Source organism: Sus scrofa, chromosome 3, assembly GCF_054392235.1.
Source record: "Sus scrofa isolate SSC_HxYL_T2T_F1_AM1 chromosome 3, Sscrofa_HxYL_maternal_Yorkshire_Landrace_v2.0, whole genome shotgun sequence".
In the NCBI taxonomy this organism is placed as follows: domain Eukaryota; kingdom Metazoa; phylum Chordata; class Mammalia; order Artiodactyla; family Suidae; genus Sus; species Sus scrofa.
Genome location: NC_139385.1, coordinates 29833106 through 29847616, shown reverse-complemented (window position 1 = coordinate 29847616; position 14511 = coordinate 29833106). Strand labels below are relative to the sequence as shown.

The 14511-nt window shown below is 47.5% G+C and overlaps 1 protein-coding gene across 5 annotated transcripts in view; it reads left to right on the top strand.

The window, feature by feature from the left end:
* The first annotated feature begins 2850 nt into the window (after positions 1–2850).
* VWA3A (von Willebrand factor A domain containing 3A) overlaps positions 2851–14511 on the top strand; it is a 67188-nt gene continuing 55527 nt past the window's right edge. For all 5 annotated transcript variants that reach the window (XR_014840590.1, XM_085017350.1, XM_021086487.2 and 2 more), the window contains exons 1-6: positions 2851–2965; positions 3968–4052; positions 6947–7034; positions 7929–8052; positions 13322–13446; positions 13543–13620. Coding sequence is in view for 3 of the 5 variants with exons in the window: in XM_021086487.2 (XP_020942146.2) it covers positions 6973–7034; positions 7929–8052; positions 13322–13446; positions 13543–13620 (389 nt within the window). In the remaining 2 variants the exon portion in view is untranslated. The remainder of the gene's footprint in view (positions 2966–3967; positions 4053–6946; positions 7035–7928; positions 8053–13321; positions 13447–13542; positions 13621–14511) is intronic.

The window sequence follows — 14511 nt, the reverse complement described above, 5'->3', positions numbered from 1 at the left end:
ATCATTATACATACTATGTTGTACAGCTGAAACTAATCTGTTATATGTCAATTACACATCAATTTTTTTTAAAAAAAGAGTTTGGGATGCTGAAAATAAAACCATCAGAGTCACCACTATCTGCTCATTTCAACACATGAGGATTATAGAGACTAAGTATGGCACATCACTACAATATTTATCCAAAAACTAAAAGAGCTTTGGAATTCAATTTTTTTCAGATGTAAAATATCAATGAGGAGTTCCCATCGTGGCTCAGTGGTGAACGAATCTGACTAGCAACCATGAGGACAGAGGTTTGATCCTTGGCCTCGCTCAGTGGGTTAAGGATCCGGCGTTGCCGTGAGCTGTGGTGTAGGTCGCAGACACGGCTCAGATCCCTTGCTGCTGTGGCTGTGGTGTAGGCTGCCAGCCACAGCTCCGATTTGACCCCCAGCCAGGGAACCTCTATATGCCGCGGGTTTGGCCCTAAAAAGCAAAAAGAACAACAACAAAAAAAAATCAGTGAAATGATTCCATATTATGTAACATCACCCCATCAGAGAACGAGGCAGCCTTCCAAATTACAAAACATCTAAATATTCACATGAAATGGAATAAAGACTGAAAAGAGCCTCGTGCCAGTTCAAGTTTTGCCACTACATGAGCTTGCTGTGAACTTAAGATGTAAAACAGTGTTTTCTGCAACATCACTTTTTAAAAGAGTATCAGTTCTGGAGCTGGAAGTTCAAGATCAGGGTACCAGCATTGCCAGGCAAGGGCCCCCTTCCAGGTTGCATATTTCTTACATCCTCACAAGGTGGAAGGAGGCTGGGCGGGGGGGAGGGGGGGTGGTGGTGTTCCTCTGTCAGCCCTCTTTTTTAAAGGCACTAATCCTATTCAAAATACTCCCATGACTTAATCACCTCCCGAAGACCCCCAACTCCTAATACCTTAGGGGTTAGGTTTTCAACATGAATTTGGGGGGACACAAACATTCAAACCATAGCAAATATATGTGGGGTAATGAGAACAGGCTAGAGCTCCTAAATAAAGACCATAGGTAACTTGACCCTGCTCAGGTCCCGAGAACCTGAGGTAAGAGGAAGGGAAACTTCTATTGACCTCCAGCTCCTACATGGGGCCAATCATGAGCTACAAACAGTCTGAGGAGAGCTGAGAAAGATGGTACTCACATAGAACTTTCTTCTTGGATGATCATACACCTGAAAATCATACTCTGTTTTATCCGTCTGGCACACAGATATATCCAGCATATGTGCCATGGAAGCTCAAGGAGAAAAAAGAAGTAACAATGAACTTTTCAACTCTGGGTTTTACTTCTTGCAAAACGTTGAAAATGCGTGTATCCAAGAGCAAAGGAAATTGTGGGGGTGGTAAGATATCTGTCTGGGGCCCCTCTGTCTCCAAAAATAGTGTCTCAAAGCTAGCTGACCTCTTCCACCCAGGATTTCCAGTAAGGTGGCCGCAAGGACCTTCACCCTTTGTTCAGAGTGGCCTTCAGTGGGTTGCTCTCAGCCTCCTGGGACTCCTTCCTCTTCTGACTTCCCTCCCTTTTTCTGATCTCCCTCCTCTCCTGTCTTGTGGGTGTTGACAAAATGCCATGATTTACATATGCTCCTCTCAACCCAAGACTATTCGGATCGGACCTCTAGGAGCCACTACTAGGGTCAGCCTCTGAAGGGGTTCTTTACCATAGCGTCACTACCATGGGGAGCATATGTTCTAAGTTATAAAATGGAAAGTTCAGGAGTTCCCGTTGTGGCGCAGTGGTTAACAAATCCGACTAGGAACCATGAGGTTGTGGGTTCAATCCCTGGCCTCGCTCAGTGGGTTAAGGATCTGACATTGCTGTGAGCTGTGGTGTTAGTTGCAGACGCGGCTCAGATCCCGTGTTACTGTGGCTGTGGCGTAGGCCGGTGACTACAGCTCTGATTAGACCCCCTAGCCTGGGAACCTCCATATGCCACGGGAGCAGCCCTAGAAAAGGCAAAAAGACAAAAAAAAAAAAAAAAAAAAAAAAAAAAAGAAAAGAAAAGAAAAGTTCAGAAAGTGAAGATTGTGATTTGAGACATGACCTGGATAAAAACAAAAACAAACGAAGTGCAGATCCTTTAGCCACTACACGCTGGTTGACATTGAGTACGTGACTCCATCATTCCTGATTTCCATTGAAGACAGAGTTGGAAAGGTCCCCAGCTGTGGCATAAAGGCTGGTTACATCATAATCACCCAGGCCCATTGTTAAAGATTCATCTTCTCACACTTTGCTACAGTTCTATATCTGTCTCCCAGGTTGGACGGTATGTATGTTTTCTTAGCAAATAACCCAGATGATGCCGAAGGACCTGGGTTTGGGAACCACTGCAGTAGAAGATTTCCTCGGATGCTAAGAGGTCACCGAGCCTACTGCTGTATTAGCCAGGCGAGGCTGGACCTGGTAGCAGTGAAGACTGCCAGACCTCTCCCAGGGAGGGTGTTTGGGGGAACCCCAGGGAATTTGCAGAGGAAGAGGAGGTTACCACCTTTTACGCATGTCACAAGTTCTCTGCTCTCTTTCTTAATTTCCTACCCGAGGAAGCAGCAGGCACCAGGGCTCTACTGGTCTAAACCACAGTTTTCTGCAGACCTAAAGGTTCTAAAAATGCAGAAGAGGCCCAAATCCTACTCCCAGGCTTTTGTGGGGGTGGAGAAAAGCAGGGTGCCCAGGGAGAGGTTGTTATTAACAACAGAGTGATAATTTCTTCCCCAGGGGTAAGGAAGATTTTTCCCTGTCCCTGCCTCAAGCTGCAGTGGTGCAGTCTGTTACCTTGGAGACCAGCTAACACTTCCCGCAGGGCAAGTTTCTTTGTTAAGTTGCCTGGAGGAGCTTGGAGAAACTAAAAGTGGGAAGCAGGAAAAGCGGAGTCCTGGGATGGCCAGGGGCCCTTCTCCTAAAGATGGAGAAATAAGTGGAGAAATGCAGGTGAGGTTGAGTGTCACAAGGGTGAAGAGGGTGCTAGGAGAGAGGGTGGAGGAAGCCCAGATGCTAAGCTCCGGACTGAGGGAGAAAGACTTAGGGAGCCTGGGCCTTAAGCACCTGTTCCCTACGTGCCAGGCATTGTGCTAGGTGCTCTGAGGGTGGGGGTAACACCCGTAGACAAGGAAGTGAGGGGGCTACTCTGGAGAAGGACCATGACAACTTGGTATATGAGACAGCCAGAGGGGGAAATGATTTCCTCCGTGGAATTTGCAGAGCCACAAATGGGGGTTCAGGAACGACTTCCTGGGTTTTCCTATCAAACAAAAGGGGCAGAGTAGGTCCAACTTGACCAAAGAAGGGTATGAATTAGCAGGTGTGTGTAAGTAGAGGTTACCAGGGTGTGGGGGTGAATGAAAGATGAGGAGGTAAGAAAGAGTAGATCTAGAAGGAATGAAAAGCCTTCTCAAGGTTTGACTTGCTGGCCCACGGCACGAAGGAGCCATGGCAGAGTTCTAAACAAGCAGTAATATGAACAACTCTGCATATCAGAAAAATCATCCTGGCAGCAGATTGTAAAATGAACCAGGGAGTTCCCACCGTGGCGCAATGGGATCCACGGCGTCTCTGCAGCGCCAGGATGCAGATTTGATCCCCAGCCTGGCGCGGTGGGTGAAAGGATCCGGCTTTGCTGCAGCTGCTGCAGGGTAGATCGCAACTGCGGCTCGGATCTGATCCCTGGCCCGGGAACTCCACATGCTGAGGGGCGGCCAAAAAAGAAAAAAGAAAGAGAAAAATCATTCTGGCAGCAGATTGTACAATGAATTGGATGGGGGCAAGAGTAGAGGTTATTAGGCAGTTAAAAATGCAAACCCTTGGGGGAAATAACAGTAAAAAATTCATTTAAAAAAATGCAAATCCTGGGGGGTGGCTTTTTTCTGGGTATTTAGATCCAGCTGTCAGCACACTAGGAAGTTAGCTGAAGGTTTTCTTTCATCTACTGATCAGGACCACCTTTCTCCCTTTGGCAAGAGGGCATCACCTAAGGACAAGTCTGCACATTCTCTTCCCCTCCTGTGACCAGTCTCCCAAGGTAATGTGGCCCCTTTTTGTCTAAAATCTGGAACTGCCCTGAGTACATTTATTCAACAAATGTTTTTGGAGCAGCTACTATGTGATGGGCAATGAGTCCACAAAACAATTCCAGCAGTGAACCTAAGTCCCTGCCCTCATAGATCTTTCTTCTGTGATTGATGAGTGGGGCAGAATGGGCCGGGGGCGGGGGGGAAGCTAGATCATCCGATGAGGGAACCTGCTACAAAGAAAACAAAACCGGAGAGTTCCCGTTGTGGCACAGGGGAAGCGAATCCGACTAGGAACCACGAGGTTGCAGGTTCGATCCCTGGCCTCACTCAGTGGGTTAAGGATCCCGCATTGCTGTGGCTGTGGCTGGCAGCTGTACCTCCGATTCGACCCCTGGCCTGGGAACCTCCCTATACCATGGGTACAGGCCTAAAAAGCAAAAAAAAAAAAAAAAAGGGAAGAAGAAGAAAGACAGAAAACAAAACAGGTCGGCAAGGGTACCGGCTGGGATGAGGTGATCAAAGAAGACCTCTCGATAAGGTTTCATTTAGCAAAGGACTGAGGGTAAGGGCTGTGGGCTGTCCCGTTCTGCCTTGCCAGCCCCAGCTCTCCCTGGCACTCAGGAGGCACCCTATAAATGTACATCAAATGAATGATGGCTTAAGCGTCATAGGTCAACATGCTTAGAGATGCAGCAGATTTTTTTAATGATCTTCTGCATTCCTATAGTACCTTGTATTTTACAAAGCTCTTGTACATTCTCTCTCTCTCTCTTTTTTTTTTTTTAACCTTTTGTCTTTTTAGGGCCACGCCTGCCCCACGTGGAGGTTCCCAGGCTAGGGGTCCAATCAGAGCTGCAGCTGCCAGCCTACGCCACAGCCACAGCAACGCGGGATCCAAGCCATGTCTGTGACCTACACCACAGCTCACAGCAACGCTGGATCCTTAACCCTCTGACGGAGGCCAGGGATCGAACCTGCAGCCTCACGGATCCTAGTAGGGTTCGTTAATCACTGAGCCACGACGGGAACCCCCTATTGTACATTCTCAATGTCATGCGATCCTCTTAACAACGGAATGGAAGTAGGCAGGGCAGTGATAATTATCCCCATGCCGTTCTGCAGAGGGAGAAATCAAAGGTCTAGCGCTCTTTCTAGCCCATCACGTAGTTTTGTTAGTTTTCTGTGGCCCCAACCCCCCTCCTCTGGCCCACACAAGTCACCCTAGAGTCCAGTCGTATAAGTCTCTGAATTCATTAAGCTGTTCATCACTTGCTGAAAAGCAAAACCTGAACCATCACGGGGCATTTAGTGTTCCTGAGGCGTTTCTAGTCCAACAATCTCTGCCATGAGAGTCTCCCAGCAATAGAAGACTGAATTAAGCCCTTTGTTTCTTTGAGATATTGCCACATTATCTTGGCCCTTCCCAGAAAAGAACGCTCCTCTAAATAAAAGTTTAAAGACCCCGAAAGAGAAAAGCATGTTGCGGAACCATCATTAGGTTATTGGCTTTAATGGTTTCATAAGAACGCACACGCCAGTGCCCAAGCTGCAACCCAGTTTGGAGTTTCTCACTGGTGTTTTCACCGATGTTTTTTTTGTGTGCAAGTAACAGAAACCTCAGTGAGGTAGCTTAAGTAGAAAGGGAGGGAATTACAAGGCACAACTCTCACACGGAACCCAAGAGCAGAAAATGAAATCGGTTCTCACGGGATCAGTAAATTCAACTTCCTCCTCTCCCTTTACCTCCCTCCTCAAAGTAGTTACTGTCTGGCAGTCCCTGCGCTCATGCCACTTACAATCCAATGGGAGATAGATGCCAATTTTTAAAAATCACACAAATGGGAGTTCTCATCGTGGCGCAGCGGAAACAAATCTGACTAGGAACCATGAGGTTGTGGGTTCGATCCCTGACCTCGATCAGCGGGTTAAAGATCCGGTGTTGCCGTGAGCTGTGCTGTAGGCTCAGATCTGGCGTTGCTGTGGGGTAGGCCAGCAGCTACAGCTCCAATTAGACCCCTAGCCTGGGAACATCCATATACCACGAGTGCGGCCCTAAAAGAACACACACACACACACACATACACACACACACACATGAAAAATTTAAGCAAATGAATGTATTATTCTAAATTAAGTACTCTGAAAGAAAGGAGCATTACGATGGTTTACATAACACAAACACAGCTGAAATAGGGTGGGATGGTGGGGAGGACTTCCCCAAGGAAGTGACATTTGAGCTGAAAGGTCAAGGATGAGTGGTTGGGGGAGGGGAGGGCAAAGCCAGCAGGTGAAAGGCCCTGTGATCAAAGGAAAGGTAGGGCCTTTCTGGAACAGAAGGTGAGGGCTGTGGAACGCAGAAGCAGTGAGCGGTAAGGGACGGGAACGCTGGAGAGGCAGGTGGACAGCAGCCAGAGCATGCGAGCCTCAGATGCCATGGTAAGGATCTTAGTCTTTATGCTTGAAATAAAGGGAAGACCTTGAACATTTTTAAGCAGGAGGGAGAAGAGGGGGTGTGACCCTGGATCTGAGTCTTTGAAAGATCACTTCGGGAGTTCCCATCATGGCTGAGCAGTAATGAACCTGACTGGTATCCATGAGGATGCAGGTTTGATCCCTGGACTCACTCAGTAGGTTAGGGATCCGGCGTTGCCATGGGCTGTGGTGTAGGTCACAGACTGGCTTGGATCCCGCATTGCTGTGGCTGTGGTGCAGGCCGGCAGCTGCAGTTCTGATTCGACCCCTAGCCTGGGAACCTCCATATGCCACGGGTGCAGCCTTAAAAAATAAATAAGTAAAATAAAAATGAAAAAAGAAGCATTGAGCTGAATATAGATACCTTCCAAGACTGTTGTCTATATGCCAGACGTATCCTTATCTTTTCTGGTGTGCTTCTCCTCCCTAGGAAGATAAGCACTGGGTATTTGTATAATGGCCACACAAACTAGTCATGTCTTCCATGGTCAAGAAAATACGTTTCTGGAAAAGCACTGGTAAGCATCTTCTCTGATTTTTCAAATGAAAACAACAACAATAATATTTTGTTCATGGGAGTTGAGCGGGAAATACTTGCTTTGAATTGAAATTGGGTAAATGGTCATTCTGTCACCTTATAGCCGAGAGCTTCAGTTATCTAACTACCAGGACAAAAGGAAAAAATGTCTTATGAACCGGAATCCAACATCTTATCAGGTTCAACACAGGAATTGATCCCAATTGCTGCACAGAAATTTTACAAAATGTTTCTGAGAGCGTGGAGTCACTGTCTGGTGCTGGAGCAGGAATCCAATTACTTTGTCTGGCATGCAGAACAGACCTGTGGTTGCTAAGGGGGAGGAGGAGGGAACCAGATGGACTGGGAGTTTGAGGGTTAGTAGCTGCAAACTATTACATTTAAAATGGATGGAGTTCCCGTCGTGGCGCAGTGGTTAACAAATCCGACTAGGAACCGTGAGGTTGTGGGTTCGGTCCCTGGCCTTGCTCCGTGGGTTAAGGATCCGGCATTGCCGTGAGCTGTGGGGTAGGTCGCAGGCACAGCTTGGATCCTGCGTTGCTGTGGTTCTGGCATAGGCTGGTGGCTATAGCTCCGATTCGGCCCCTAGCCTGGGATCCTCCATATGCTTCGAGAGCAGCACTAGAAAAGGCAAAAAGACCAAAAAAAAAAAAAAAAAAAAAAAAGCTAGAATGGATAAGAAGGAGGTCCTGCTGTAAAGCACAGGGAATTATATCCAGTCTCTTGGGCTAGGTATTGATGGAAGATATTATAAGAAAAGGAGTGTATATATGTGTATGATTGGGTCACTTTGCTGTGCAACAGAAGTTGGCACAACATTGTAAATCAACTATAATTTAAAAAAAAAGAAAAAAAATTACTTTTTCTTTTGTAGCATGAAGAGAAATAATGACAGAGAACCAAAGAAGCAATTGAACCAGAGGAATATCAGTGGACTTGGCCAAAGTCCAGACAACGGACTACTGGTTACACATGTTAACCAGACACAGGACCTACTGGTAAAAACTATAGTGTTTTAACGGAGTGGCAGTGCTTACCAATCTTAGGGAAGGCAGAATGTGTAAAACTCTGGATGCTTCTTTCCTCACAGAGCATCTCAGGACTGAAAAAGATTAATAAGAATTCACCTGTAATCCCCTGCCTTTAGAAATGACTGAAGAATCTCTACACTGTGTATAGAAATTATATAGACTTCTTGGCTATATCATTAAATACACAGGGGCATGTGAAAACTCTGTCCATGTTATCAAAGCTTGAAGGCTCGTTTAACCCCAAAACTCCCCTTCCTGAGATGTGTCTTTCTTCTAGGATTCCTTAAAACCTAGATCCAAAAATCAGTATCATGCAGTGCTATTGGAGCAAGAGAGGTATGCAGGAGAATCACCTGCTAGAAAAAAAGCCAGAACCATGGTTTTAGGCTCCCAGGGTGTCAGTGAGCTGTCTTCCCATAGTGACTGTCCAGAATTCAAAATTCATTCAACCGTAGAAACTGTTGTCATTGGGGTTGTTGGTGTGAGCCTGGCCCATTACCACCCGTCTATTCTATACTAGAGTCAAAGATGATCCTTTAAAATGATCATCAGGGAGTTCCCGTCATGGCTCAGTGGTCCACAAACCTAACTAGTTATCTATGACGACACAGGTTCAATCCCTGGCCTTGCTCAGTGGGTTAAAGATCCGGCGTTGCTGTGAGCTGTGGTGTAGGTCACAGACGCGGCTCGGATCCCGGGTTGCCGTGGCTGTGGTGTAGGCCGGCAGCTACAGCTCCAATTCAACCCCTAGCCTGGGAACCTCCATACGCCACAGGTGCAGCCCTAAAAGGACAAAATACAAAAAAAATAAATAAATAAAATGACCATCCATTAAAAACAACATCATGTTGATGCTGGCAATTAAACAATCAGGAAAACAGTTGTCTTTTATACTGGCACTTATGCAAGAGCAAGTTTAAGTGAAAGGAAATGAGCAAATGTCAATAGAATCTGGAGATTCAGAAGGATTCTTTCCATGACTTCAGAAGCTGATGCTATGCGTCTTTATTTCACCTAATTTCTTAGCAAATATATGACTCTCCAGGTGTACAGGGACCACTCCTACATTTACCAGCTCCAGCTAGGACCTCCTTTACCTCACAAACGAATACCAGTGGGAAAGAGGAAAAAGGATTGTTCCCACCCAAGGATCTTACATCCTTCAGTATCCAATCAGTACGTCCTACAGTCAAAATCTATACTGCATTTAATGATAGCTCTTCAACTACTAATACAAAATCCACATCCTAAAACATGATGGATCATTTAAAAAGCAAGTAAAATGGAAGAAAGGTGAATTACAAGTCTGCCAATCTCAGTGATCCCAACGGGGGGGGAGGGGGTTGTCTTGAAAGATGAGAAGAGCGACATCTAGTGTTCATATAACGCAGAGCAGTGTTTTCCTAGGTGTGGGGTTGGGGCTAAGACTACCCGGCGGAGCCGTTCCAAGGACAGGACGTTGATTAGCATAAAATCACAGAATGACGAATTTGTCTTTTCGGTCGGTTCTCATGCAATCCTTCATGTAGTCATAGTTTGGTGGCGTTTTAAGGCCATATAACAGTTCCCCGTTGTGACTCAGCAGGTTAAGTACCATGTGAGGATGCGGGTTGGATCCCTGGCATGGCTTAGTGGATTAAGGATCCGGCATTGCTGCACGTGGCTCAAGATCCAGTGTCGCTGTGGCTGTGGTGTAGGCCACAGCTGCAGCTCTGTTTCTGGCCCGGAAACTCCCCTATGCTGCCCGTTTGGCTGTATAAGTAAACAAACAAACAAACAAAGGCACAATAGCCTTGCAGTTACAAGCATGACTCAAGCTATATTGCTTGGGTTTGAAACCCAGCTCCACCACTTACTAGCCGCGTCACTTTAGACAAATTACTCCATTCTCAATACTTCAGTTTCCTTGTCCGTAAAATGAGGTTGATGCCGAAACCGAAACCTCTTTTGTGGACGTAAGTGAGTGAATAGATGGAAAGTGCTTGACACATCATAAGTGCTACTTAAGCGTTTGCTCTAATGATGAGTGTTTTTCACACTTCTTCCACACTTGTGAATTCCCTTTGGAAACCGAGGGTGAGCAGAGCTCAGGCACTGAACGTAAGGTGTCCCATACGCTCTAGCTGGATGTGAGAGAGGCATTTATTTTCATTGCCTTTCTTTGTTACCTTCGATTTGTGACCAAACCTGAAGGAGAAGTGAGGGTTGTTGTTAAGAATGGTTGATGCAGGAGTTGCCCTCGTGGTGCAGTGGTTAATGAATCCGACTAGGAACCGTGAGGTTGCAGGTTCGATCCCTGCCCTTGCTCAGTGGTTTAACGATCCGGCGTTGTCGTGAGCTGTGGTGTAGGTCACAGACACGGCTTGGATCCCAAGTTGCTGTGGCTCTGGCATAGGCTGGCAGCTATAGCTCCGATTCGACCTCCATATGCCACCAAAGTGGCCTAAGAAATGGCAAAAAGACAAAAAAAAAAAAAAAAAAAAAAAAAAAAAAAAAAAAGAATGGTTGATGGAGTAGCACGCAAGGCCATGTGCTAGATCTCAGGGTCACGAACCCATCTGACAGATGAAGAAAGAGCAACCCACTTTACTTGTCTCGCATCACAAAGCTAGTGAGTGGGGAGCCCGGGACTGTGCTCCCTTCTTCCCTCCCTTTCTTCCTCTGTCCTTTTCTCCTTCTGAAGCCTCTACCTGATCTCATCCTGTCTACTGCAGCTCAGTCAGCCGTAGCAGGTAGCTTCAACCCCTTGTCCACCACCTCACCCTCGACAGTGAGAACCTGTCAAATACAAGCCCAAGTGGTACCCACTCAAGCTTCAGGCAGGTGCACAGGAGATGGGCAAGGCCAACTTTGGGTCTAGATGGGGTCAAGGCTAAACAGGCTCTTTCCACAGCCATCTGATGCTGCAGGAAGGTCTCTCTCGCTATGGGACGGAACTGGCCTCCGCCTAAGATGCTGTTCTACACCTTGAGTCATGGCCAACCCCAGCCACAAGGAAGCCATCCATATCTGAAAGCTCCTGCAGAACCCCTGATTCTTTTTTTTTATGTTTTTCTAGGGCCACACCCGTGGCATATGGAGGTTCCCAGGCTAGGGGTCGAATCGGAGCTGTAGCCACTGGCCTACACCACAGCTACAGCAATGCAGGATCCGAGCCGCGTCTGCGACCTACACCACAGCTCATGGCAATGCTGGACCTTAACCCACTGAGCGAGGCCAGGGATCGAACCTGCATCTTCATGGATGCTAGTCAGATGGTTACCCGCTGAGCCACAACGGGAACTCCCAGGGAATATTTCTATCTTGTTCACACTGGGGCCAAGCACCAGGGACAGTGCCTCGTTCAAAGCAGGGCTCTGACAAGGCAAGATTGGAACAGAGCCTCAGGCCAGCTCCCATGTGTACCATCAGTGCTGAATGTTTGCCATGAACCACTTCAGCTTCTCCACCAGGGCCACCACCCACGTCTTGAGCTTAGCACTCTGTAAGGGACAGCAGGGGGGTCAGTAGGCACAGTCAAGGGGGCTTGTCCACAGCTATAGCACTGCTGTGATGGCTAGGACATTCTTCTATTTTTTTTCTTTCTTTTTTTTTTTTTTTTTTTTTTTTTTTTTTTTGTCTTTTTGCCATTTCTTGGGCCACTCCCGTGGCACATGGAGGTTCCCAGGCTAGGGGTTGAATCGGAGCCATAGCCACCAGCCTACACCAGAGCCACAGCAACACGGAATCCGAGCCGAGTCTGCAACCTACACCACAGCTCACGGCAACGCCGGATTCTCAACCCACTGAGCAAGGGCAGGGATCGAACCCGCAACCTCATGGTTCCTAGTCGGATTTGTTAACCACTGAACCACAACGGGAACTCCAGAAATTCTTCCTCTAAAACGTTTACCCACTGTGCCTGTTTCTGGAAAACCCACTCCCTCATTCATCAGTCAACAAATGTTTGTGGAGGATCCCTCAGACTGAGAGGAAGGCAGAATTCATGTACCTGAAAAGATACCGAGAATGCAAATATGGAAATAAAGAAGATACGAAGGAGGGCTTGTGCTGTGGTGCAAGGGGATCGGCAGCATCTCTGGAGCACTGGGACACAGGTTCAATCCCCAGCCCGGCACAGTGAGTTAAGGATCCGACCTTGTTGCAGCTGCTGCATAGGTTGCAACAACCGCTTGGATCTGATCCCTGGCCCGGGAGCTCAATAGGCCTCCAGGCGGCCAAGAAAAGAAGAAGGGAAAAAAAAGATGACATAAATGAGAACAGAGGCACTTATTCTGATCTTGCTACGGCAGCAGAGGCCACTACCATCACGTGCATTTGGCAGAGACTCAGAGGCAGGCAGGGGACTAGGAACACTTTAGAGGGAAAAATCAGAAAATTTCCAGGTGAGCCCTGAAGAAGGGCATTGGCCCTCAGAAGCCAAAGGCCAGCCAACTAGAAGCCAGGCATCTCCTGTAATTGGTTTGGGAGCATATTTGGCTTTCTCTGGTGGGTCCTGACCTGGAAAGAGATTAAAAAAAAAAAAAAAAAATGGGGACGTTCCTATTGTGGCTCAGCTGAAACAAATCTGACTAACATTCATGTGGATGCGAGTTTGATCCCTGGTCTTGTTCAGGGGATTAAGGATCCGGCGTTGCCGTGAGCTGTGGTGTCGGTTGCAGATGCGACTCGGATCCTGCATTGCTGTGGTTGTGGGGTAGGCCAGCAGCCACAGCTCTGATTGGACCCCTAGCCTGGGAACCTCCATATGCAGTGGGTGCAGCCCTAGAAAAGACAAAAAAGACCAAAAAAAAAAAAAAAAAAAGGAAAGCTGGCAGTCACTGCCAGTCCTAACCTCCTGGTCCTGTTGCTGCAGAGGTGATAGTTTGGCTTCGAGGAATGGTTGCCACAGAGGTTGTGGGTCAGAGTTCTGTGGTCACACAAGGTCTGGCTGCTGTCTTGTATTCAGTCTCTCACAAAAAAGTACGTGGTGAGTGGTGAATCATCCAGACACATTCAGAGAGGAGGTGGGGGTTGGGAATGGGCATTTCTGGGGCAGCTGGCCTGGAGCACAGGTGTCTGCATTTGTCTGTTCCCTCAGCCAGGTGAGCCCTTGGACAGACCTATCTCAGGGAGCATCCATCAGGGCTGACACCCCTGGGGGCGGGGGGGTCCATGTGGCAGGAACACAAGTCATCTTCAGCCTCATTCTCTCTTTCCACTGTTTTCTGTTTGACTCCGGCTTCTTGTCCCGCAGAGACTGCAGGAGGAGGAGACCCAGCCCTCAGCCTGGGAGGACTCAGAAGATTGGCTTCTAAGGCACAGCTTAAAGTCCGAGAAACTCACCTTGGCTGAGCTGCTAAGCCAGGGCACAGCCGTGCTGTAAGTCTGAAGCCATGCCCCTCATCCCCAAGCCTGCAATGACATACTCAGGCCCCTGAGCCCAAGAGACCCTTTTGTATGACTTTGCTTCTTCAGGGAGGAGGGCAGCCAGGTCACGAGGAAAATGTACGTCTCCACTGAGACCATCCACCGGTTCGAATCCAAGCTTTCTAAGTAAGTCTGTTTCTCATTATCCTTCCCATAATCCCAGAGCTCTTAGAATCACCTTCGTTTCAGGCTGTCTCAGCAGCTGGAAAATGACTTTGTTCAAAGGACAGTCTCTGTGGGAATTTGGGTAGGACTCGTTCCACTTCTAGCCGCCGTTTCTTCTTTTCTCAACCCGACCAGTTTTTCTCAGCCTTTTAAAATCCATGGTCCCTTTGGAGTTCCCTTGTGGCACAGCAGGTTAAGGACCTGGTGTTGTCACTGCAGAAGCTGAGGTCCCTGCTGTGGCATGGGTTCATGCCCTGGCCTGGGAACTTCCACATGCCATGGGTGCAGCCAAAAAGAAAAAAAAAAAATTAAAATCCATGGTCCCTTTGGATGAACACATAAAACCTCACAATCTCATCTAATGTGCAATGGTTAAGAGTGACTGGTTTCAATGACAAATTGGTTAAGTTCATATTTTTGCAAAAGTTGTGTCAAAAATATTCAGGCTTCCCCGCTTCTAAACCTGATTTTTTTTTTTTTTTTTTTTTTTGCTTTTTTATGTAGGGATGCACCTGCGGCATATGAAGGTTCCCAGGCTAGGGGTCGAATCTGAGCTGCAGATGCCGGCCTATGCCACAGCCACAGCCACACCAGGTCTGAGCCACATCTTTGACCTACACCACAGCTTATGGCAATGCTGGATCTGTAACCCACTGAGCGAGGCCAGGGATCAAACCCGCAACCTCATGGTTCCTAGTCAGATTCATTTCTGCTGTGTCATAATGGGAACTCCCCAAAGCAGATTTTAACAGCACCATTCCCGTGCAGCAATCAATAGGCCATGATTACTGCTTGCCTGAGGTTTCTTAAAAGGGGAGAATAAGAATTAATCGCCAACATTTATGAATGTGT